This window comes from Camelus ferus, chromosome 5 (assembly GCF_009834535.1).
Source record: "Camelus ferus isolate YT-003-E chromosome 5, BCGSAC_Cfer_1.0, whole genome shotgun sequence".
Taxonomy (NCBI): Eukaryota; Metazoa; Chordata; class Mammalia; order Artiodactyla; family Camelidae; genus Camelus; species Camelus ferus.
The window spans coordinates 89,402,357-89,427,583 of NC_045700.1; the positions used below are offsets into that span (position 1 = coordinate 89,402,357).

Below are 25,227 nucleotides of genomic sequence, written 5' to 3' on the forward strand. Positions count from 1 at the left end.
ATAGAGGGGGAAGCTAAGGACCAGCTGAGCTAAGCAGAATAAACCAAACTCTGCTCTTGTAGGAAGCAGTGCAGCAAAAAAAAGGCAGCCAAAGGGAGAGATGGTTCCAGGGATGGGGGTCTTGGTTGTCATGGCAACCAAACTGACAGTGGTTGAAACTTTCAACCTGAAAGAAAAAATGGCTCTTCAGTGTTTTATTTTGTTTTTCTCCCCATAATAGAGCAACCCAGAGCTTTGATAAGACACACACACACACACACACACACACACACACACACACACACACAGACCTGATTCAGCTTATCAGTGCCAGAATGAAAGACAGGGTCACAAATGGATGCAAGATAATTTAAAGCACAGCAATCCTGCCCACTGGGAAACCAGTGAGGAGGAGGGCCTTTTATCACAATGCAGTGAGATTATGCTAGAAAGAAAAAGCGTTAGTGCTCCCCCTCAGAAGGATTTGGAAGTCTGCAGCCTCTACCTATGGAATTATCATCCCTAGGAGCCACCATTCTCTGCCAGAATAGCACCAGGAGTGGCAGTTTTTATGGCCGTATTTGTCATCTTCCCATATAACAAAAGAAATTCAATTTCATTACGTGCTTTTCTTAAGTGCTTGAACTGCCTCCATCCTTTTCTGGCTCATCGGTGAAATCAGTTCACGTCACAGTTCACACTATTGTGGCAGCTCTAGGAAACAGGAACTAAAGGGACCTCTATGCATTCTCTGTTTGTTAGTCTGTGACCCCAGATACCTAAATGGAAACTCCAACACACCCTTCTCCCAGTTCCACATTGGGACGCTGGGAGATCCTGCTGAACAGTCTCTGCCTTGCTATGGGCGAGAGGATGGGAAGTCTGATGATGTTACTCACTCTGTATTAGTCAGTTTGTGCTGCCTGACAAAATCCCACAGACTCAGTGGCTTCAACAACAGACATTTATTTCTCACAGTTCTGGACAACTTGGGTGGAGACAGATCAGAACAATTTTGTAATTTGCAATGACTTTCTGTTTTTTTCTTGAGAGAAAAAAAGTGTTGTGGTGAGAAAAATTTATATCCTTTGAGGTTTGTTTAGTAGATAGCAATTAGCATTTCTAAAATGCTAAAATCATTAGGTTTAAAACATTGACCATAGGATTGTAATTGTTTAAAGTTAGTTGTTTAATTCTCACACTAATGACCTAAGAGGAAGTGTGCTTTCTGAAATTTCTTCTTTTTTTAGTAATAAATAGGGAAGACACAGAACAGGTATCCAGCATATGGATAATAGATGTTCTTGAAAGTAAGCTCAGAACAAATAAATCAGAAATATTTAATGGAGCTGAAAATAGAACCAGGTGTGGACACTGAAAGGGCTCAGTGTGCCAGGCAAGGTCAATGATAAAAATATTACACTGAATTGTATCCTGTCAAAAATAACTAAACACATAATTATAGAGGTAAATGGAGAATTTCGTAAGTGTCCACACACTAACAAGGAAGCAGAATTCTGGGTGAACTCAGACTTCACAAAATGCTCAAAGACAGTGGAATAAAGTCTAAGTCAATTTTGAAGGTGAGATGTTGTGATAAAATATATATATTAGCATAATATGTTTTTGGTTTTATTTTTGTTTGTTTGTTTTAGGGGGGAGGCAATTAGGTTTATTAATTTATTTTAATGGAGGCACTGGGGATTGAACCCAGGATCTCATGCACGCTAGGCATACACTGTACCGCTGGGCTATACCCTCCCTCCCAATATGTTGTTAATTAATGAAAACAACAGAAGACATTCTGAGATATGCCAAGACTCAGAAAACATACCAGCCATGTACTCCTCTTTTACAATTACTCAAAGATATACTTCAGTCGATAGAAAGGTGGAGCAAAAAAAGAGGTATGGAGGAGTCATGGCAAGAAAAGACCAGTGGGGAAACTAAAATAGTGAGAACAGAAATACATTAGTATTACTCTCATGAATATGGATGAACATTAATACAAATTTTTAGTGTTTGCTTTTCAATTATGTTCAATGATATTTGACATGACAAATAATTTATATAATGTAAAAATAACAAGATAATGACATAATTGAATACTTTAAAATAATTAATATAGAGTAAAAGACAAAAAATGTAATAATGATAATGAATATCCATATTATTAAACAGTGGATAGACAGGAATTAGGGCTGAGAGGTTTAAAAATGACAAACATCTTGGCTTAAATATGTAGCATATAAAAGATATTTAATTTTTGGTTCTGACACTTAAAAATAAGTTAAAAATATAGTTGGAAAACTTGCAGGTAAATATTAGAAAAAACCATTATAATGCCTTTCAGGATAGAAAATGAAAACAAACTGTTGACAAAAAATACCATTTTCAAAAGAGAAAGAATAAAATAATATGACAGAAATAAGACCAGCTATAAATGCTGTGGATGACTTCCTAGAAAAAGATAAAAGTGGAACTGATTCAAAAAGCAATAGAATATCCAAACAGTCTAATCACCACAAAACAGCAGAGAATGTGATTAGTATTACTTCCCCAAAGTAATAGGGGAAAGTCCTCCAGGCTGTATCATTTTATGAGTTGGTTAATTAAAAATGCTAAAAACTATTCTAGAACATATAAAGAGGTATAAAATTTTACAAATTATTTTGCCAAGCTAGGAAAACTCTAAATCTGACTATGGCAATATATGAAACTTAACAGACTAATCTCGTTTATAAATACACACGCAAAATCCTGAAAATTCCCTCTGCGATGGTATATTAAATATACAACAGAAACAAAAATAAATTTCACACAAATTTAGAATTAAATTTAGTTTTTTTATGGTGGTATGAATTAGAGATTCCAAAACTATTATCGTTATAGTTTAGAGTTGAGCAAATGAGTGAATATCCTGGGGAGAAAAGAGACACAAACAGGGACTGGAGGAAGACATGGAAGAAGCCCTTGGTGTTGGATAAGAATTAGAGGGATATAATATTTATAGACCATAGGATTCTCAAGGAATATTGTCTGCCCTGAGATTGAGGCACTTGACTGGATTTCTGAATTGCTATGGACCAGTGATGGCTATTTGCTACCCATTTCCCCGTTTGAATGCAAGTGTCCACAGTGGTTATTCTGTCCCTGTTTCATCATTAGGTTTGGAAAGTGAAGAGATTAACTTGTTCTTCAATTCACAAGTCTTTGGTTCCAGAGGATGGGTACCAGCATGCAGAGCCACATCCAATGAACCACAGCCAAGGAAACTTTATCTGATCTGAACCTGATTTAGACGATGAGGTCCTGGGCTTTGACCCAATGCTGCAATGAATGAGGCTCCTTGGGGAGGGGGTGGGAGGGAGTGTCCTTTGCTTGTAGCAAGGATGTGATTTGTTGTGAACTATGGTAGAGTGTTTCTGAAGACAGTGGCAACATTTCTTCCCAAGCCACATTCCCTTTGAAATGTGACTTTGTCATTCATCCCACGAAGAGGTACAGCCTATTTCCCCTCCTTTTGAATTTGGTCCAGTGGTTTGCTTGGACTGATAGTATGTGGCGGAAGTGACACTGTGCAAGCAAGCACGAAAGGGCTTAGTCAATACTGTGTGGAGCAAAGATAAGGCATCCACATGGACCACTGCCTGAATTCTGCCCCACAGAATAGTGAGCAGGAAAATGATTGTTCCTCTAGGCCACTAAACTTTGGGGTCATTTGTTACACAGAAAGAAAGAGCTGATACTCTACCAAAGAGTTCTGGGGTCATTTCAGAACGACTCAGGAGCCAACTTGAAAAGAGTCTCACTCACTGAAGATGGGTGATTTGAGCAGCAATAAAGACATTAACTGCAATGGTTTGGAACACATTAAATATATTTAAATCCATGAGTTCAAGATACTTTAAAGGAAAAAAAAAAAAACCTCCCTGCTTATCTTTAGAGGCTGTTAGGGAAACAACTCATTGATTTGAACACTTTAAATCAAGAATCTAGCATTTATCCTGCATTTCCTATACAAACTGTATTTCAAGCTAACCAAATATTGTGGAAGGGAAGCTCTTTGCAGAAGAATTTTGAGTAATAAATATAGAAGGAATAACAGCATCTGAATATCATCATTTTGCAAACCCCAATGAAATGGGTTGAGGCAATGAGCATCAGTGGCTGCTAAAATCATTAGGTGAAAGGGTGATAGAATGATGGGTCGGGCTGGTAACACCTGAACCTGCTGACTGATCTTAACATGACAGACGAAGACACAGATCCCCCTGTGAAGTCTGTTTACTAAAGAAACAAACCAAAATATTCCCTCCCCCCAAGGAATCAAATCTAAGCAAGCCTGTAGATCTGACTTTGAGCTTACAAAGATGTCAGGGAGAAAGGAACAGGCCACTCAGGGGATGCAGAAAAATCCAGAATATGAACAACTTTATAGGATGAAGTCCCCAGGTTCTCCAATGAGTTGATGGGAAGGAGAAAAGGCAGTGGGGAACCCACAGATGAAAAGAGCCTTGAGAGACAAATCAGCCAAATGCAGTGCGTGGAATTTGTTTGGAACCTAATTCAAACTGATCAACTGTAAAATGATTTATGAGACAATGGGGCGAATGTGAACTGTGATGGGTATTTCATGGCATTAAGGAAATATCCAATTTTTTGAGGTGTGAAATATAAAAAGAAACAATAAAAGGAGGTGGAGGGTGTACTCATGCTGAGAAGGGCCTGGATTTGAGTCAAGAGTGCAGCCAGTAACATCCCAGACTCGTTGGCAATCTAAGAATAGCCAGGGCCACATCATCTGGATCCTGAAATTGGGGTACCTTCGTCTTTCCAGAACAGGATCAAGGTGGAGCCTGGAAGCTGTTCTCATTGGCTTTATGAAAAACAAGCACTTCTTTGAGGTCCTTTTCAAATTCTTCCTCTAAATCCAGTCCCACTTGACCAAAGTTGGAAGCCTGAAAGAGAAAAAAGCAAACACACAGAGGTCTAAGGACCAAGGATTAGGTTCATCCTATCACTCATGCTTTTTTAGGAGCCCTGCCTTCCCTCTCCTCAATGCTGTGTTTCCCCTCAGCAGTCAGGCAGGATGGGCGGGGAGATGCTCCTGCTCAAATAGTCAAATGCACGAGGCTCTGCCTGGTTGTAAACTTGGACCTGACAGGTGGTCTGGACCAAAATGCTGATTGTGACCCCTGCAAAACCTGAGCCTGATGCAAAACAGATGATGATAAAGCTTTTCTTGAAAGCCCACTCTTTGATGGAAGGATGACCCTTCCATCCAACAAGGCTAAGGCCGTGCCAGGCATCAATCGAGGGGCTCCCTGCATTGACTGTGTCCCCCTCAAGCTCCACGCGTGGACTCCAGCTTACAGTCCATGGCTCATGAACATGCCAGCTCGTGGCATGCAGGAAGGGAAGGAGGCCGGGTGGAAATGAGAATCCACCTTAGATATTGCCCAAGAAATACCTGTACAGGTGAGAGTGAAAATCAGGATAAACTCAATACAGTAAAGTTAAGAATGCCTTGGGATGCAAGCTAGCTCAACCAATTACATCAGCTGAGGGCAAATCTGGGTGTCCAAGTCCACTGGGAAATTTAGGAGTAAAAGAATCTAAGCATGAGCATCCTGAAAGTTTAACTTATTTCATTTTAATTAATTCACTTACTTATTTCTGTGTTTCTAAGGCTTGAAGGACCACATAGGCATTAAAGTTCTTTCCTCCAAGTTCGAACAAAAAGGCAGGACAAAATTAACTGTTCTTGGTGGGAGGAGCCTGCCTCTCTGGGACTGAGGATGGATTTTTTTCAGGTACCATTTCCAAGGGTCCTTCCCTGTCCTGCTGGCTGTTCTTTTTCACATCGTCCTCTCCACCTCTGGGAGTTGGAGGCAGTTTCCTTCTGCAAACCCTGTCTTTCTGAGCTCTCCCCGCGGTGGGACTGGGTACAATTCTTGCAAAGCTCTGCTGTCCCAGAAATGAGGGGAAAGTAGAAAGAATGTGAAAAAGAAGCAGGAAATGCTCTTTACCTTATAAAATGCTTGATGGTTGCGGAAGATCAGGCGCATGTCCCGCAGGAACCAGGCCACTGTATACACTTTCTCAGCCAGCCTTTCCTTAACCAGGTTCAACCACATGGCTTCCTTAAAGGGCTCGCCATAATCTCGAATCTACGAGCAAAGCCATCAAAGTGGTGAGGTCGCACAGCCATCGTCACTGGAATGGAGCCAACACAAGTCTTTATTTCCAGGGTAATAATGATAATAACAGCTATGGCTGTGTGCCAAGCTTTGTTTTAAGCACTGCCGCTACATTAACATAACCCTAAGAGACTGGTATTATTATAACCTCCGTTTTACTGATGAGGAAAACGGGGGATGGAGAGGTTACGTTGTCACAGCTAAAACGGAAAGCTAGGCTGGAACCCACAACTCATCTCCTGAGTCTGTGCTCTCAGCACTATGTTCTGTGTAAGAAAGACAGAGAAGGAGAAACTGAGGTTCAGGGCCGGTGAAGCAACTGGTCCATGTCCCAGAGCGAATACGCAGGTGGTGGAGCCTGAACCAGGTGCTGTCCCTCCAGAGTCTGCAGCTAAACCGCCTACTCTCCGCTCTCTGCAAACAGATGTGCCCGCAGGGCTCACATGCCACATTTCTAGAATGAGTTGACACAAGAGAGACGCTCGAAGGACGAGAATCATGTAATAGGACTTACGTTAGGTGGAGTCTCCGCAAAAAAAGAGCTTTGTGGGTGACAGTAGGCCTTCAAGAGGAGAAACTCACATTTCTGTAAAACGTGAAGAGGGCTTTAAAGTGAAACGCGGTTTGGAGAAAGCGAAGTCAAGCCTTTGCGCAGATACCACAAGCAGGAGCAGCCATGCACAGCCAGCCTTCCAGCCACGTTTGCCAAAGTGCCATGGGGTGGGCTGAATTCTGTTTGTCTGCTGTGTTTGGGCACTGACACTCCATCCTCGAAGTGAGCCTTTGAAGGCTTCCTCAGGGAGCCCTTCCCTGGACCCTTTGCCTGTTTCAGGGAAAGGAAGAAGCCTGGGGTTCTCATGTGACTCACCAGCTGATCCTCAGGCTCCATCTGCCTCGTCAGAAGCTCAGATTCCCCACGACACTGCTGGCTCCCTGAGGGCGCCTTCATCCTGCAGAAGGTGCAACTCCATGGGCTCCTGAGAGGTCAGGCATAAGTGAGCGAGGACAAGGGCCCTGGAAAAAGCCACCATTTCCACAAGGGTGAAGGGGACACCTTTCAGAGTCACCAAGGGGGATCTTCCATCGAGGGAGCAAGGGAGGGGTCAGTGTGTGGAGGGTGGTGTCACCGTGAGTGGCAGGCTCTCCTTTGCATCTCTGAGCTGCTTGGAGCACAAAAAGCCCTGCCAGCCAGGCCTGAGTATTGGAAACTGGGTCTTAACCCCCTGGGGGACCATCAGCCTGTTGAGATTGTGAGGAAATGGAAGAACCAGGCCCTGCTTCTTGCCTTTTCTGAATAATCCCGGAACACAAATAAGTGGTGTTTTTCATCCCTAACCCTCCTTGGACAAGAGTCTGAGTTACAAAACTCGGAAAGGACATCTCCCAGGGGCAGTGGCAGCATGGGGTCAGAGCGGCTCAGTCACAGACTCAGAGACACTGACTGCAGAGGGAAAGCAGGCTGCTGCCCCATCGGGCTGCGCTGGGTTGCACTGCGCTCCCGGGTCCCGCTCTTCCGGCTGGAGATGAGGGACCAAGAGGCGGAGTGTGGGTGGAGTGTGTGTGCACAACAGGGCTGCATCTCACTAACCTCTCGGCCTCCGCGGGGGGGATGTGACAGTTCTCATGGAAGGCCCTTGGACAGGTGTCACAGCAGAGCAGCAGTCCCCCTCTGCAGCACACCGTGCATTCCTTGGGGTCTTCCTGCTCGAAGGGGGAGATAATGCAGGCACCATTGGGATCAGCAAGAACCAGGGATGCTGACACGGCCAGGCCCTGGAGCACCGTGTGTGGCTTCCACCAGCCGCCTGGGGCCTGACCGATCACAGTGCGCACGGGGGTGCTGGTGGAGGCCCAGCTGGGCCTCGAATCTCGGAAGAGCAGAGGGCAAGAACTGTCATGACACCATTTGAACCACAGATTGTCAGAGCCGGAATGGGCTGGAAGGTCATTTGAGCCCTTTGTGCACCAAGTGTGGTCTAAGGACCAGCGGCATCAGCTGGTTAGACCTACTGAATCGAAATGTGCATTTTAACAGGATCCCAGGGGGTTTGTCAGGACATGAAATTGGAGGAAACACAGCTTTGGGCAACCATCTCATTTTGCAGCCTTGGAAAGGAAGAATGCTTTTTTTCCCCCCAGTGAAAGCAACTTAGTACGTGAGCCATCTGGCACCCAGGCGGCCCGGGCCCGGGCTGAGAGCTTTTCTCGCCCTCTCTGTGCCGTCCTGGGCTGGCGTGCAGGCAACTCAGAGGACAGGCCCTGATGTTATGCTGACATGCGGAGAGACAGATACACAGAGCTGCTGTGTAAATGGGCTGTTATGGGGGCCTGAGAAACCACAGGGGTCTTTCTCGTAGCCTTCAAATGTAATCTAGTAAATTCTACTAGTGATTTACGTGAGGAACACAATCTTTACTGCTGGATAAAGACCCACAGGCAGGAGCGCCTGGTTCTGTTCCCAGCCCCACGAGCCAGACAGCGTGAGGCTCCACGCACACGAGGGCACATTTTCTCTGCACAAGAGGTAGGAGTCAGGAAGGCGGGGTCCTTCTGCCTGCGCCCGACTGTGGTACTGTGCCCCCCAGATGGATGGTGGGTGGTCAAAAGGCAGGAAATAAACCATGAGGAGGTGGGGTAAAGACTTGGAGGGGCTGGAAATCAGTTACATCTAAGGAGAGAGACCCACCACTACCCAAGTCCATAGCACAAACCTGAGGACCTGGGCAAGGGCATAAGGGATGGAAATATTTTGTCCATTTGCAAAACTAGCCACTCAGCCAGAGTGAAAATTCTTCTTGATCGAGGACAATGTTCATCTCTCTTAACTGGGAGGCTTCCTGAGCACCCCGTCTGCTTACTAGGCCCCAGGGTCTCATAAGGAGGGCTCCCCCCGACCCTGAAGTTCAGGGGGTCTTTTTGGTCTTCCCATCCTGAACTTGCCAGTTTGCCTTCCTCTGTCCTCGAGGTTGACACCCTATGGCCACTCTTGCCCTCTGACTGGGCACCTGGCCTGCCCTGGTCCAGGGTACAGAGCCAGCTCCCCAGGTAGCCCAGCCCCCTCCTCCTAGCTGAGACCCTGATTGGGTCCAGAGCCCTGAGCACCACTGCCCCCCCGCCATGCTCTGGAGTGAAAGTTTCCAGCACACATGATATGATAAAGAAACGACAGAGAAAGGACATGCGACCCCATAGTCACATTCCATAATAAAGAGCCTAACTCTGCTTTTTATGCTTGACTGCTGATGGCGTCAAGCCACACCCCTACCCCTTGGCCTCCTGCCACATCTGGGCAAGGAGACAAGAAGCTCATGTGCTCCCTCCCTCGGCCGCAGTGAGAAGTGCAAACCAGACAGACCCATCCCACCTTGGCCCCATCCCTAACCATAATAAAACCTTGGCCTACGCCCTCTCTTTGCTTGGGTGCCTGCCCTGCCTCTGCCCGGAAAGTCTACGTATGTGTGTAATAAATCTTTCATTCTCGGTACACATGGTGCATCATTGATTTCAATATCTGAACCCAATTTTTGGCGGGAGGCTGATCTCACTTCCCGTCAGGCAACCACAAGACAATTGGGTTAGCAGGCAGGGGTCTGGGTGACCACGCCCCCAGGGGTCTTTCTTCTCTTGCTTTAGTTTGCTAACTGGCTCTGCTCCCCGATGCCATACGCTTTGAGTCATGTTGCTGCCTGCTGGGCCACGCACTGAGGTGGCAGTCATCCACCATGAGGCACCCTTCATCCTTTCCAAGTTTAAGAACAGGTCAAATCGGGCAGTTAAATGGAAAAAAAGGAGAGATAACCACTCCTGCTCTAAGTAGACTTTATATAAGTCTCTATCCTTGAAAGCCCTGTTTTAATTTATACTGAGTTCCATTAACTATTTTAAGAGGGGAAGCTTCATGAGTTCCATTTTATAAAGCCGATTTTAAGTGTCAAAGACTTAATTTTGTTTCATTTCCTTATTTGCTGGGTCAGAACACCCATGCTCACTACAAGATAATTTAGGGCAATGGGTGTTATGACCCTGGGCACTTAGGTGAGGCAATAGTGTCTGTGGTTAAGGTGAGGTACACTTGTCCTCTGTTTTATGTTTGGTAACTCCCCTAAGAGGATAGTGGGCACTTGGCTTAAATTTAATGAGATACAATTATTCACAAAGGAGCCCCGCCCATTAAAGTCCCTATACCTAATATAATTGCATTACTGGTGCCATCCACTCAGCAACTGGTAAATGCTTTGCTGTTACGGATTCGGCTCATCTGTTCTGTTCAGTGCCCATTTCAACAGCTGCAGCCGGCCTCACCTTTGCAGGGATCAACAGACCTTTACCTGGGCACCAGAGGGTACCTCAACAGCTTTGCCATCACACACGATCTCTGCAGGCAAGTTCTTAACTGCATCTGACTTCCCCCACCGGGAGCGCAAGCATGACACCATGCGGAAGGCAGCCTTCTCGTTTGACATACTGATTCAGAATATACAGTTACTCAGAGAGGAACTCACGAAAAAGGGAGGGTCAGCCCCCTACACATAGGACTAGGCCCTACCAGCTCATCAAATTTCTGGGCATTGTTTGGTCAGTTGAGAGCTGCTCCATCCCTGACACTGTCAAGAAGCAATCATGGACCCTCTCAATACTCAATCCCGCAACAACTGCCCAACATCTCTCAGGCCTCCTGAGCTCTGAAGGTAACAGATTTATCATTTACAGATTTTACTTATATCCATTTAAACTGTTAGCTGCAAATCAGCCTACTTTGAATGAGAACCCCTCAACAAAAGGCTCTAGAATTTGGCCAAAAAATAAAACAAACAAATTCAGAAAAGCAAAATCTAAGAGTTTTACACTATATGTCATTAGCATAGCGACTGCTGGCTGCATTCTGGGCCCTGCTGGAGATGGAGGCTCCCCAGGCCCTGAGCCCGTGACCCTCTGCACCAGCTGCCCATTTTGCTTTGTGTTGTGGGAGCAGCACCCCGCAGGGCAGCCACAAAACACGTGTTTGTAGTGTCAGCCTCAGGCCTCTTGCAGAGCTAGACGCCAAGGGAGGCCGGGTGTACTGCAGAGCGACAGTGATGTGTTGGATCACGTTGCTGGAGGAAAGTCCTGCATTGGTCCATTTGTAATCAGAACTAAACTTGCTTTCTTTATCCCAGTGTGGCCCCTGACAGGGGACACTGAAATGTCAGGTCAGGTGTGCTCCTGGCTATCATTTGCTGACATGGGGTATTATGAGTAAGAAGCAACTATAATACTGGGGCCGTTAATTAATGATCTGGATTTTAAATATCTTTATTTTTTTTTCTGGTTACAAAGGTAATAAATGGTCATTGTCAAAATTCCGCCTGTACATAAATATATAATATGGAAGGCGAAGGCCGCCTATAATCTCACCCCAGAATAACCAATTCTTTCAGATATTTTTTCAATCATAGCCTTATGTATTTGCATAAACAAAATTGGGCTCCTTTTGTTTATTATTATTACCAGTTTAAGTTTCCTGAAGCTTTCCTGACTTCAAAACCCATGGGTGGTTTTCCATTGACTGGAGGATGGGTCTCTATCTGCAAACCATGCCTTTTTCAAAAGTATCACTCTCTTGTATCAGTTTATTTTATAATACTGATGGACATTTGTGTTCTTCCCTATTTTTTTGCTATTACAAGGAGCCTCCCTAAACATATCAAAGTATTTCAAATCAGCATGGAAAAGACGATTTTACACAATCAACAGCTTTGGGGAACCATTGCCTTATAAATTTTTAATGAACCCAGCCAAGTATCAGGCCAACCTCCAGGGCAAGATGGGAGAGATGCCATTGCCTTTGCTGGAAATTCACATCTAATGGGAATTCATGAATGGGACTCGGGTCTGGAAGACACAACTAAGCACGTGAAAAAGGCGGAGGAGGAGCAGGGGGTACAGCCAACGGAGGACTGTCATTTTCACCTGGAGGGAACCTCTGCAGAGACAAAGCGCAGTTCAAACACATTCTATTCCGATGCTATCGATAGTGAGCATGTTGAATTGAGGGATCCTCAGAGTCCAATCAAGGATGCTCTTACTTTCTCATACTGTTCTTGTTTATTTCAATACCATATTTACTTTCAAACTAGAGCACTCTATTTCTGACACCTTTGGTTGGTAATCATCCAAATATACAGATCTTTTCCTAAAACACATAATTTGGTCCTAGCCTTTATTTTAAAGTTATTAGCTTCCCCATCTTAAATTAACTATGAAAATAACAGAGGCTAGATACCAATGCACTAAAGTAGTCGTCATGAAGATGCAATGCCGAACTGTGAAGGCGACTCAGGGCTGGGAAGGAGGACCCATGGGCAAGCCTTGGGACATGGAAGGTCGGTAACATGGTGACTGAGAATGTGGTAGAAATTCACCTGCTATTTACCTCTCTCTTGAGACTTCTTGGAGGACAGAGCAAAAGTCCATTCTGGGAAGAGAGAAGGGGGTCAATGAATGAGGTTGTTCTGGAGGCTTTTCTTTTGTAAATATCCACGTTTCCACCTGGTGAATATTTGCACCTGGACAGCCTACTAGGTCTCCAGCTTGAGGTGTCTAGAAGGAAAATGAACTCCCTGGTCCAATTGGTTCTTCTTCTGGACTTCATTCTTCCCCTGTTACTCTAACCCAAGACCTGTTCTTCTTTCTCAGTGCCTTTCCCACCTACTCTTTTCCCTTCCCATTTCTTCTTCTCTAGATAATATTCTTATGATTTCATCCCTGTGATCATTTTTTGGAGTGTCATTGAGAGGCTTTGTGTTGGGTTCTGGATCACAAAGACCTAGTACCTTGTTTACCGCTCACAAGATGGAGCCAGGAAGGGCAGCGGAGGGACTGACCATGGACAGTGTGGTCTGGAAATGCTTCACCAAGGGGCCCAGATGGAGTGTGGTCTTGAGGAGGCATTTATTGGGTGAAGGACACAGGGAAGCGATTACCGAGGTCTATGTCTTCATCTAGTTTCCTTCCAGCCCACCCCCTCCAACACCACCAGACTAAGCCTCTTAAATTCCTCCTACCTCAAAACCCTTTGCCTGCATTTAAAGTTCTCCACCATCAGCACCAATCTGTGTTCCTCACTTTCTCACCCACGATGTTTTCCTACGATCGTTTAGCTCTTTCTTAATCATGCTGTGGAATCCTAATGGGAATTTCTTCACACTTCTGTTATTGAAATTCCACTCATCCTTCAGGGAATGAAACCCGTCACCTATTTGCCCCTTGTCATTACAATACCTTCATCAGCTGTTCTAAGCTCTTTCCTCCGCAAAGCACACTCCGCTTCCAGTTTTTGGACTGTGCCCGTTTTCCTTCCATTTCAAATTCTCTGGGTGTGAACCAAACTCCCTTTTCATTCTGAATGCACTTCTTTGAGGATCCTGTGAGATAAAGACAGTCCATTCCAGGATCCACGTCCATTCTCTGTGAATTCACCCTAAACCTCCACATCGCTACTTAGGGCACTCCGCCTTTCCGGGTCCAGAGACTCCGTGTCCGCTAGGAGCAGGGGAGTCTGATTCCTCCCCTCTCAGATTGAAGGAAACCCTAAAACCTGCCCGAGGCGTGAGGGCTTGGGAGAGAATTTGCATTTTATGTGGCAAGGACATGGAGTGGAGGTGCCTGGTCACTAGGTGTACCATAACATTAAAAACTCTGAAAATTCCTTTTTAACAAGCACTGCTTTTCCTGCAGCCTAGCTCGCGGGGTCCACGTCCTGAACAAATTACACACGTGGGTATTTTCTTCCTTTCTAGGAATTCCTTCACCGAGGGGTTCTGAAGAGCAGAAGGTCAAGGAACTAACCTTGTTTCATTTTTTCTTTATATAAAATCCCTTTTGCCTTCCCACAGGTCACAGGAAGTTTAGGAGCGTGAAAATCCAGACTGTCTTCTTCGGGTTTTTCTGAAGGTAGAAAAGAACAGATCAGTATTCCTCAGCCTTCCTTCGACGTCCCTCGTGAATTTTCCTTCCCACGAATTCTGATAATAGTAATAAACATAAAAACGTAAGTGGCATTGGGGAGCATTCTCTGGTTAATCTGCAGGAAGTCTTCCATTTTGAGGGGCAATGTAGATACGTGTACAGAGGATCTCTAATTAATAAAACTACCACTGCCAACACTATACATCAAATAAAATATTTTAATAAAACGTATTGTGCTTCTTCGGTGAATGTGTATAAATTTCTCACCTAATGTTCCTTTATTCCATCAGCAGCCTGCTTAGTTAGCCCTCTGTGCTGATGGAAGTCGCCTACCCAAAATATTTCTTTGCATTTGTGTAGCTGGAGAAAAGGTTTTCGTCCATGATTGTACTGCCTTATTCTAACCAAGGCAGGGGTGAGTGAGGCAGTTAGCACTGCGGGGACAGTGTCCGTCTTCACTGTTTGCTGCTCCTTTTCATTTGGTTGCTTCCCTATATTTTTCTGAGTCAAAGAAAATCCTGGAGAGCTCTAAACTAGTCTGCACATTGTCTATGGAAAGATTTGGCAACTTGGAAGCCCTGGGTAGGGATCTGGGTTCTGATTCAGGAGAAGCAACTGTAAAAGGGTTAAAATAAACACCAGCAACTCCTGCCCCCCCCAGCCCCCACCCCAGCATCACTGTGGATGAATTCATTAAAGACAGACTGCAGGAGCTGTTTCTTAGGGACAAGGGCTCTCCATGTCTTGTGTGGAGTTACACAGGATGTTGCATCTGCAGTGAGACTAGGGGAATATCTAGTCCAACTCTCCCCCTTGCCTCAAACACTTATGGAAAGAGCCAAAGGAAAATATATGAAAAAGCAAGAGCATCATTGGAAAAAGAACAGAACAGCATCAACGGGAAAGAAACCATTCGTTACCTTGGAAAGATATGAACTAAGTAGAGTCCGATGAGAAATAGGAAGTGAGAGGGTAGTTGCCTCCAACAGAACCCCAGAGGATGCCCAGCCTTGGCGGAGCAGGGGCTGTAGCAAGGTAAGTAGGAGTGAAGGGCTGGCAAGAACTTTGGGTGCTTTTGCATGGAGTGACCAGCTCCAACACTCGTCTCCAGGCTCTGCCCACTACGTACGACCCAGTGGATGAGAGCACAGCCTTGGGAGCCAGACGGGGTGGGCTTGTGATCCTGGCTCTGCAATTTACTAGCGAACTTACATAGGTGTGTGCTGTTGTCGTCCAAGCTGAGTGGGGGATTTGCCACGACAGTTTCTGACCTTGGGTGACAGGTGACCCAGTACTGCGAATCCAGAGGGGGATTAGGATGGCCACAGGGACCCTCCATAGGTCTCTGTGCAAAGGAACTGCCTTCCCCAACTCCTTATGTAGATATAGGTCCAGTGGACACAGACATCCCCAACGTGTCCACAGGTGCATGTGGGAGCTGTGGGCGGCAGCAAGCCTTGGGTGCAGAGTCGTGGGCAGAGGCAGCACCCCCTCTTTTATCTGGTGCAGGCAGCTCACCGAGTCAGAAGCAACTTTGTTTCTGAAGTACTTCCAAAGCCAGCACCCTGCCCCTGAGGGAGGGAGACAGCTTTCTGATCTTTTCCAGTAATCCTGCATTTGGTTCAGTCTCATCCCTCATCCCAGCAAACAGGGCTTTCCGGGTGGAAGCCCGAGGGGAATGGCCCGCGTGGAGTTCTCCAGCATCTCCTAGGTCACTCGTAAATGTGAGCAAACATGAGAAGCCCCCTCGGAGAAGTACACAAGTAAAGGACAGGGAGTTCATGGAGATGGAAAGCCTGCTGGAGGAAATGAAAAGAAAAGCGTAACAGAGACTAGGAAGAGCAGAATGAAAAAAACCCAATTTGTGATCTGGAAGACTAACCCCAGGAATTCTTACAGCACATAGGGAAGAGGCACAAGGAGAAAACGATGGCTGGAAAGACATGGCCTGTGGAAAGACCTGGAGCTCTCTGATCCGTACACGAAGGGCACATGGAGCGATGGAGATGGAGCGGCTGGAGGAAAAGCACTAGTTAAGGAAATAGTGAAAGCAGCACACACGGTGTTGTTTATTTTCACAAGAACCTGTGACAAAGGGAAGGCAAAGGTGAGGATCCTCATTTTACAGGTGGGGGACTCAGGCTCAGATTTGGAGAGAGAATTCCTCATGGCCACCACGCTGTATGAGGTGGAGCTGGCATTGGAATCCAGACATCCTGGTGCTCTTTCCACGCCATCAGAAATGCCTCAACAACCACCAGGAAACTACTAGAACTCATCACTAAGTTCAGTAAACTTGCAGGCTGTAAAATTAATATACAGAAATCTGTTGCATTTCTATGCACTAACAATGAACTATCAGAAAGAGAAATTAAGGAAACAATCCCATTTACCAGCACATCAAAAAGAATAAAATACCTAGGAATAAACCTACCTAAAAAGGTAAAAGACCTGTACTATGAAAACTGTTAAGACTGATGAAAGAAATTGAAGATGACAAAAACAGATGGAAAGATATACTGTGTTCTTGAATTGGAAGAATCAATATTGTCAAAAATGACCATACTACCCAAGGCAATCTGTAGATTCAATGCAATTCCCATCAAAATCCCATCTGTCAGTTTTCACAGAACTAGAACAAATAATTTTAAAATTTGTATGGAAACACAAAAGAGCCTACAAATAGCCAAATCTTTAATCTCAAAAAAAAAAAAAAAAAAAAAAAAAAGAAGAGTGGAGCTGGAGGAATCACAGTCTCTGACTTTTAAACTATACTACAAAGCTACATTAATCAAAACAGTATGGTTCTGGCACAAAACCAGACACATAGATCAATGGAACAGAATAGAGAACCCAGAAATAAACCCACCCACTTATGGCCAATTAACCTATGACAAAGGAGGTAAGAATAAACCATAGAGAAAAGACAACACTTATTTTCTATAAGTGGTGCTGGGAAAAGCAGACAGCTACATGTAAAAGAATGAAATTAGAACATTCTCTACAACAAACTCAAAATTGATTAAAGACCTAAATATGAGATCAGATATTATAAAACTCTTAGAGGAGAACAGGCAGAACACTCCTTGACATAAGCTATCAGGTATGAAATAAGCGACACACATATGTTATACAATATGGGGAATATTTATCATAACTATAAATCGACTATAAACTTAAAAAATTGTGAATCACTATACTGTACACCTGTAACTTTTATAACATACTACATAGCATCAACCATACTTCAATTTAAAAAAATTTTAAATGGCATGTATAAAATTATTAAATACATGTTGCATATATATATAAAAAGAAATGCCTCAACAAGCCTCCACATCATATGACAGATAACAGCACAGAGGCACTGCGCTAAGTCATAAGTCACAGCCAGGGTGGAAGTCACAGCCCTAAGTGGGGGGGTTTACTTCAGGGCTATGGAGGCAGGAGAAGCTGATCTGATAGACAACTGTCAGCGTCTGTCTGGACTCTTGCCTCCTACTTGTGTTTCCTGAAAAGACCAGGGGGTATTTTTTCAGTGTAAAGAACAAAGAACTTGGGTTGATTTTAGGTCATGTAAGTCTCTTATGCTCTAATTGAATCTGTAAAATGGGCTGAAGAATACCAATTTGAGGATTAAACGGAAAAATGCAGAAGAAAGTGCTTTACCAACTGTAAAGTGATGTACACACAAATTGTTATCAAGGCCTCTGCATATGGCTGTGTGGGATGTGCACTGAGCAAAGACCCCACCTTTGGCCAGGAGTTGGGGTGGAGATGTTGGAGGATGAGGTGGGGGGAAGAGGGGAGGGGGTCCTTATTATATCAGGGACATAATCTCTTTGTATACTTCCTACATTCTTCCGGCAGAGGGCAGCAAAGGGCCTGGTTTCAAGAATCGGCGCTGGCACTTTTTCCTAGTTCACCAAATTCGTTGTATGGGTAAATGGAGGCCCTGATATTGGTATTCACGCTTGATGAGGAAGAATGAATAATGTATTGATTTGGCAGTTAATGAAGCACAGACTGTGAGGCAGAGGAGACACTGAGCAATGAGCAAGACGTACTGACCTCATTTGACTTTCAGGCAGTGAACAGGATGTACACAGATAGTTAATTACACCTGTGACAAATGCTACAGAGAAAAAGCACAGGCTCTGTGAAGGCATGTCAGGGAGACCTACTCCTGCCTGCCCGGACAGAGGAGCTTTGTTCAAGGTGAGGCCCGAAGAGGGGGCTGGCTCTGGGGAGGGAGTGTGTGGAGGAGGGAGGAGACACGCTGAGCAGGAAGGAGGGTGAAGCATTAGTGTCAAAGTGACCGATGCTTGGAGTAATCAGGCTGGTGGCAACCAGAAGTGAGGTGCCTGTAAGAGTGGAGAGGACCTAGGAGGAGGGGACAAGGACAGGGCGATGGGAAAGGAGGAGAGGAGGGCGAACGGGGCAGCAGCCCCAGGCCAGGGTCCCAGGAGTGTGAGGGTGAAGCTCTGCCTCTCACTTACTCACCCTTTGCAGGAACATTTCTCTGACACCTTGTTGAACTTGAACAGACAACTTTCCCCCTCTTCTCTTCTAAAAAAATAAAACAGTTAATAGTCATTTACAACTAGAAACACGGATTTATATGCTTTTTATGTCACTATTTTAAAGTAAGTTTTTCTAGAAGGAGGGTAGAGCTCAGTGGTAGAGTGCGTGCTTAGCATGCATGAGGTCCTGGGTTCAATTCCCACTACCTCAACTAATAAAAATTAAAAAAAAAAATAAAGTTAAAAAATAAAGTAATTTTTTCTGTCTTTCTGTCAATTTGGAGAGACAAGATAGATGTGAATCCTTATTTTAAAAAATCACATTGATCCCCCTCCCCCCAAAAAAGCAAGCTCAAGGTAATAGAAAGGTTAAAAGTATTACAGAAGACAAATTTTCACAATTTAGTATATATTAAAATAATATGTAACCATATATTGTATTAAATGTATATATACTTAATACAAATACTAGAAGTAAATTTAAGAAGCAGCCTTATAAATATTACATAGAAAGGGCTTTTTAAGGCATAGTACGGGGCATAAAGCAGTGATTTTCAGTGCTGGGTGAATTTGCCCCCTGCGAGATCCTAGATGGCAATGTTAGAAAATCTTTTTATTTGTCAGGCTGGGAAGTAGGTGCTACTGGCATCTAACGGGTGGAAGCCAGGGATGTTGCTAAACATTTTACAGTGCACAGAACAGTCCCCACAGCAAAGACTTATCTGGCCCCAAATACCAATAGTGCAAAAGCTGAGAAACTCTGGGCATAAACCATACTGGAAAATGTAAACTGATTGGCCTATCTAAATTAAAAAAAAAAAAAAAAAGAATCTCTATAGCCAAAAACAGCTCAAGTAAGTTAAAATATAAAAACAAAATAAGAAAATTGCGGTAATAATAAAAGGTTAATTTCCCAATTGATTAAGTAAAAAACAAATAGTCATATGGAAAAAAGGGCAACTATGAATAGGTGATTTTCAAAAGAAAAAGTCTGAAGAAAAATTTATTTAAAAACAGGTATCTTAGTTAATATAGGCTAGATAATGCCACAGTAATTTATGATCTTCCTGGATCTTGGTGGTTTATTACAGGTGTCAGCAAACTATGGCCCAAGGGCCAAATCAGCCCAATGCCTATACTTGTAATTAACATTTTATTAGAACACAGCCAGGCCTATTTGTTTATTTATTTATCTCTGTTTTCACACTACAGTGATGGTGTTAAGTAGTTGTGGTATGGCTGGAAAAGCCCAAACTATTCATTATCTGACTCTTTCAATAAAAAGTTCTTCAAGCTTTGGCTTAGAAGTGACCCTTGCACTTCCATTAACGTTTCTTCGGCCAAGCCAAGTCACATGGCCATTCCCAAGTCCACAAGGCAGGGGCGTGTACCCTTCTGAGATGTTGGTGGGCACTACGACAACCTCCCGCAGCACGTTTAACCACATGCAGAGTGCAAAGAATTCAAAGGAAAACACTGGCAGATTATCAGTCCTGACCTTTGTGTTTGACAAACAGAAGAGTCTTGTTATGTCTAGTGTTGGTGAAGACATAAGGAAAAGGGTGTCCACAGCATGTTCCTGGGAGTCTAAACTGGCAAGAATTTGATCATCAGCATATGCTAATTTTAAATATGCAAACTCATTGACCAATCTACTTCATTGCTACAAATAAACCATTAAGAAATAATCCAGAGAACGTGTCTACTTCAAGGACTGGTGCCACTCCCATCACCAGATTAACTTGAATGAGAGAGAAGGCCCCAGGTTCCATGGAACAGAGGTAACTCTACTGATAAAAATGTAAACAGTAGACCCTGGGAAGTGGTGACGTGGGGCCACGGGGCACAGCTGAGGTGAACTGCACCCTGAGAACAATTTACTTCTTCCAACAACCACTCCCAGATCAAAGGATCCTTGCTCTGACTTCATCACTGTCCTGCTGTTTACACCCATGCCGGTACCCTGAGAGACCTTCCCACGGTGAGCATTCAGATGACAAATTCCATTGTCAGCCTTACCCTCAAGTGAAGGTGTCTGGTCACATTCAGGTCTTGCCTTCTGGGCCCTTGTCATGACATATGGGTTTCTAGTTGAGTCATCGCTTCTTTGAGTCGCCTGATTCATCACTTGGCGTTCCTCTTGGACTCTGTGTCCAGGTGAGGCTGCCCCTGGGCCCAACAGGAATTTGTGAATAGTTTTCATTGGAGTCACAGTGGACTTCCTCCTCCCCCTGTAAGTGACCTTCTCGCACTCCCAGTTCCTACACTTTGAGATCTCTGTCCTCCTAGCCTTACTTTTTTTTTTTTTTTGGCATTAATACTTAATTTTTTTTAACACCTTTATTGTGGTATGGTTCCTATACAGTAAACTACACATATTTCAGATTACACTTTGATGAATTTTGATAGATATGTGCATCAATGAAACCACCACCACAATCAAGGTAGCTAACATTTCCATCACTCCCCAAGAGGTGCAATTTTCAAATTCCCAATGTATCCCTTCCCACCTCCTTTACACCTGGTAACCGTAAGTTTGTTCTCCATGTCTGTAGCTCCTGGCCTTACTTTCATCTTGCTATTTCTCTATAATTACATCTCTCTTTTCTTGTGGTATCTTTCTTTCTCCACCAGACTTCTGTTTTTCTTCTTCCCCTTCAGCTCCTCTTTCTGACTATTAATTACTTGTGCATCAGTGAGAATCTAAGCTCCGTGAGGGCAGGGGTTTTGTCTGTTTTGCTCACTGTTGAGTCCTCAGAACCCGGACATGTGTCTAGCACACACTTTAACTCATTTCATCTTTGTAGAATGAATATATAACAGGTAGCCTCTTTTAGAAAATATTAGAATTACATATTTTTCATCCTTATAAGTTGTAGTGTCCAGGGTGCCCCACTTATTAAATCAATAAATTTCAGGGAAAGGGCAGATGCTGGCTAGAACAGAGAAGAAACCGCTCAGTTGAGATCATTTTAGAGATACTATACAAAACCTTGAAACACAAAAGTTGTTGTTTATGAAAGGGGATTTCTATGTTCCAGAAGTTACCTTTATATACTGACAAGAAAACCTTAGAGGTTTGACTGTCAAGTTTTCCTAGAAGTCACTGGTAGAGAAAACTCAGTATATGACAAGGAGGCGATGGGGCTGGGACCCCAGAGAAAGTGACAAGGAAAGAAGGGTGAGGAAGAAGGTCTGAGTCTTCTCCCAGTCAAACCCCAAGATTGAAGGGTATTGGGAACAAGAAGAAAAATTGGGGGAATTTCCAAAGCAGTGAAACTCATGTCATGATTCATGCTTGGAAGTTGAGAGGAGATTCCCCACCGAGGGTGCCCCATTCCCCCGTAAGGGCTGGGAATCCAAGAGAATCCCCACCAACTGGCACACTTGGAACTAAAGAAAAAAGGAGAAAGGAGAGGGGAAGGGCAAGAAGGCGAGAATGCAGAGGAGAAGGAGAAAAGGTGATGAAGACAAAGAGGGATCAAGCAGAGGAGCCAGAAAAATGCAAAGTTGCATAGTTTTGTTTCCTCTACTGCAAATAACATAATTTTCATGCATGGAAACAGTGCATGCTAAGCATTTATCCAGGTGGTTCTGAACACTCACAGTGACCACAAATTTAACTTTGGTTTGGGATTGGGAATCTGAATCCTGCCTGCACATTCAGGTTTGCTTTGTCACTTCTTCCTGGCTCTGAACTTGCACTGGACACAGTCCTAATCTCAAAATTGTCTGATGCCTCCTGTCTACCTCCACCCCATTCCTTCCCAATGATAACAGAAAAGAAGTCAGTTGGAACCAACATGGTTTTTCTCTTTTGAAGAGGAGTCCTTGACAGTGTGGACTAGGGGTCAGAGGCAGGGCTGACCATGCTCTAGTGACCCCCAGGTGGCTGTGTGGCTGGAGAAGAGACCATCTGGGTGGTCAAGTGAGGACCCCGATGAACACCAAGGGAGTGACGACTTCGCTCTTCTTGCTTACCTCTTGGGAGGCTTTTTTTCTGTTTTTTTTTTGAACTGGACCAGCTTTGTATTTTTCTCTTCCTTTCTAAAACAGAAAAGAAAATCATCTCTTGTGGCTATGAATATTGATCTACAAGTTTGAAATGTCAATACTTTTTAAGGAAAATTTCTATCTTCCCATCACTTTTGAAGAGGCAAGAAAACCATGAGACCAATGTGTAAAAAAACCTCCATTTTACTCAGAAATGGAAAAGGGTTGAATAAAGAGGTAACAGAGATATACCAAATTATTAACATTTAAAATATGCAATTTTTCTAATTAATAACCGGTATTTTTCAAGACTAGAAGAAAATACAGAGATTGTTATAAACCATAGATGTAAGAGAACTTCTTAGCTAAAACTCAAGACCAAAAACCATAAAGGTAAAAAATGAACAAATTTGTTTAAAAATTTTAAATGCCCATACTTCAAAAAGCATCTCCACAATATTAAAACAAAAACAAAAACAAAAAAGCAGAAGTTCCAATCTGTGTAACATTAGAGGGTTAATATCCTTAATAGACAAAACAAAAGGTGAACAGAACACTAGGAAAATGGGCAAAAAGCATAAATTGAAAGCACTAAAAGGGGAAACACAAATGACAAATTTATTTAAAAAGCATCTTTGGACCACCAGTAATCAACACATGCATTGTCTCGGGGAGGGCAGAGCTCAGTGGTAGAGAGTGCGCTTAGCATGCATGAGGTCCCGCGTTCAATCCCCAGTACCTCCATTTAAAAATAAATAAATAAATAAACCTAATCAATTCCTCTTCCCAAAAATAAAGGAAAAAAAGAGGAAGATAAAATTATAAAAAAAAAAATGCATTGTCTGTTTTAATTATGCCCAAACTTTAAAAAAGTTTTCTCAGGTCTAGGTTGATGAAGGATGTAGTTAATGAGCACTCATGTGTTGTTAAAGGAAATGTAAACAATTGTATTTTCTGGAAAAGGGTTTGGTAACACATATGAAATTTAAGATATACAGACTCTAACCAAGTAATTTTGCACTTAGAAATTAATTCTGAGGATATTATTGGACAAGAATGCAAAGATACCAACACACAACATGATTTCTATTTTCATACAAAAATTGGAAACAGCCTAACTTACCACCAATAGCTTATTTTTTAAACAAATTATTAATCATCCAATAATGTACATATGACCAAAAAAAAAAAAAAAGGAAAATAGATAATGGATAACACTGACACAATGAAAAAAGTGTTTATAGAATAGACATTTAGTATGAGCATGTATATTTATGCATAAAAATGTATATATGTAAAGAATGTATACATGAATGTATGTGTTTTTGGAAGGTGTAAAAATAAAGTGGGGGAAGCAGATTACATAGGTATTTGACTTTCTGATTAACAACTTTCTGTACTGTTTGCAGATTTTATGAGGAACATTGTATCAGGCAGGACAGCTTCAGCACAAGCAAAACCAGATCTTGGTGGCTTGACAAACAGTGGTGTATTTCTCCATCCTGCGGAGTTCTCTGCAGGATGCGGGGGTCTCCAGGGCAGCTGTCCTCTATGTGTGGTGCTGAGATGCATCCAGGGCAGCTGTCCTGTATGGGTGGTGCTGAGATCCACGCTGCTCAGCCTTTTGCCACCTCCCTCTTCCACACACTTCCGCAATCAGGGGAAGGGGGTGTGGAGAGCTGAGCAGTGCCTCTTAGATGTTTTGATTCAGGAGTGACACCCATCGCACCAGCTCCTTAGCCAGAACTAATATCATGGCCCTGTCTCTGGCAAGGGGCTGGGAAGTGTAACTTTCTGAGCATCTGGGAAGGGGAGGAGAACCGGAAACAGGAGAGCCCCAGTCTGCCCACCACACAGCGTGCAGGGTGGCTACTGCCGGCTGTTCCTCTTTCCCTGTTCTTCTCTTTTCCTTAATAGTGAAGCCGCTGATTTTGAGCTGGATACCTGCCTGTCCTTCTAGAATAAAGACTACATTATCCAGCCTCCTTTGCAGTCAGATGTGGCCATGTAACTAGTCCTGGCAATGAAATGGTGACAGAATTACTAAAGGCAACCAACAGAAAGTGTCCTTCAGTGGAGGCAGCATGCCTCTTTCCTTTGGCTGGAATGTACACTTGAAGTCTGGACCCTAGTGCAGGGAATACCACACACTGAGGATGTTGGAGGAACAGCCAGAATGGAACCATGTATGGTGCCAGAATGAACCAGACCACCCACTTCTGTACAGGAGAGAGAAAGAAGCTCTCTTATTTCAGCCACTATTATGAGGAGGAGGAGGAGGCAGTTTTCCATCACACATGGCCAATTAACCTTAATGGCTACGGCATATTGCTTTTATAGTACGAAAAATTTTCTATGTTGAAAAAAATTAAATTACTATTATAAAAAATACACATTTTTTTTTCTGGCTTGGATGTTTTTTGTAGCCCGAAGGGGAGAACAACCAATAAGAGTAACATCCAATCTACCCTCACAGAGACCAAGTAAGTTCTTTACACTTACGCTTCTCCCCAGGAGATTTCCCCAAAGACAGTTTACTTCCATCATCCATGGGATTTAGAAGGTAATGAGAAAGAAAGTAT

The 25,227-nt window shown here is 43.6% G+C and overlaps 1 protein-coding gene across 11 annotated transcripts in view; it reads right to left on the reverse strand.

Annotated features, from left to right (window-relative positions):
• Positions 1-929: 929 nt before the first annotated feature.
• The window catches only part of SP110 (SP110 nuclear body protein), a 38,674-nt gene continuing 14,376 nt past the window's right edge, over positions 930-25,227 (reverse strand). For 3 of the 11 annotated variants that reach the window (XM_014558034.2, XM_032480448.1, XM_032480449.1), the window contains 11 exons: positions 22,634-22,699; positions 20,672-20,821; positions 18,633-18,698; positions 14,010-14,108; positions 13,443-13,585; positions 12,595-12,636; positions 7,771-7,883; positions 7,051-7,159; positions 6,697-6,768; positions 6,012-6,152; positions 930-4,940 (listed from right to left, as the gene is read on the reverse strand). In XM_014558034.2, the coding sequence (XP_014413520.1) occupies positions 4,827-4,940; positions 6,012-6,152; positions 6,697-6,768; positions 7,051-7,159; positions 7,771-7,883; positions 12,595-12,636; positions 13,443-13,585; positions 14,010-14,108; positions 18,633-18,698; positions 20,672-20,821; positions 22,634-22,699 (1,115 nt within the window). In that variant the 3' untranslated portion in view covers positions 930-4,826. Of the gene's footprint in view, positions 4,941-6,011; positions 6,153-6,696; positions 7,197-7,770; positions 7,884-12,594; positions 12,637-13,442; positions 13,586-14,009; positions 14,109-18,632; positions 18,699-20,671; positions 20,822-22,633; positions 22,700-25,227 lie in introns of those variants that run through there. The other 8 variants (XM_032480444.1, XM_032480447.1, XM_032480446.1 and 5 more) reach the window with 8 other exon arrangements.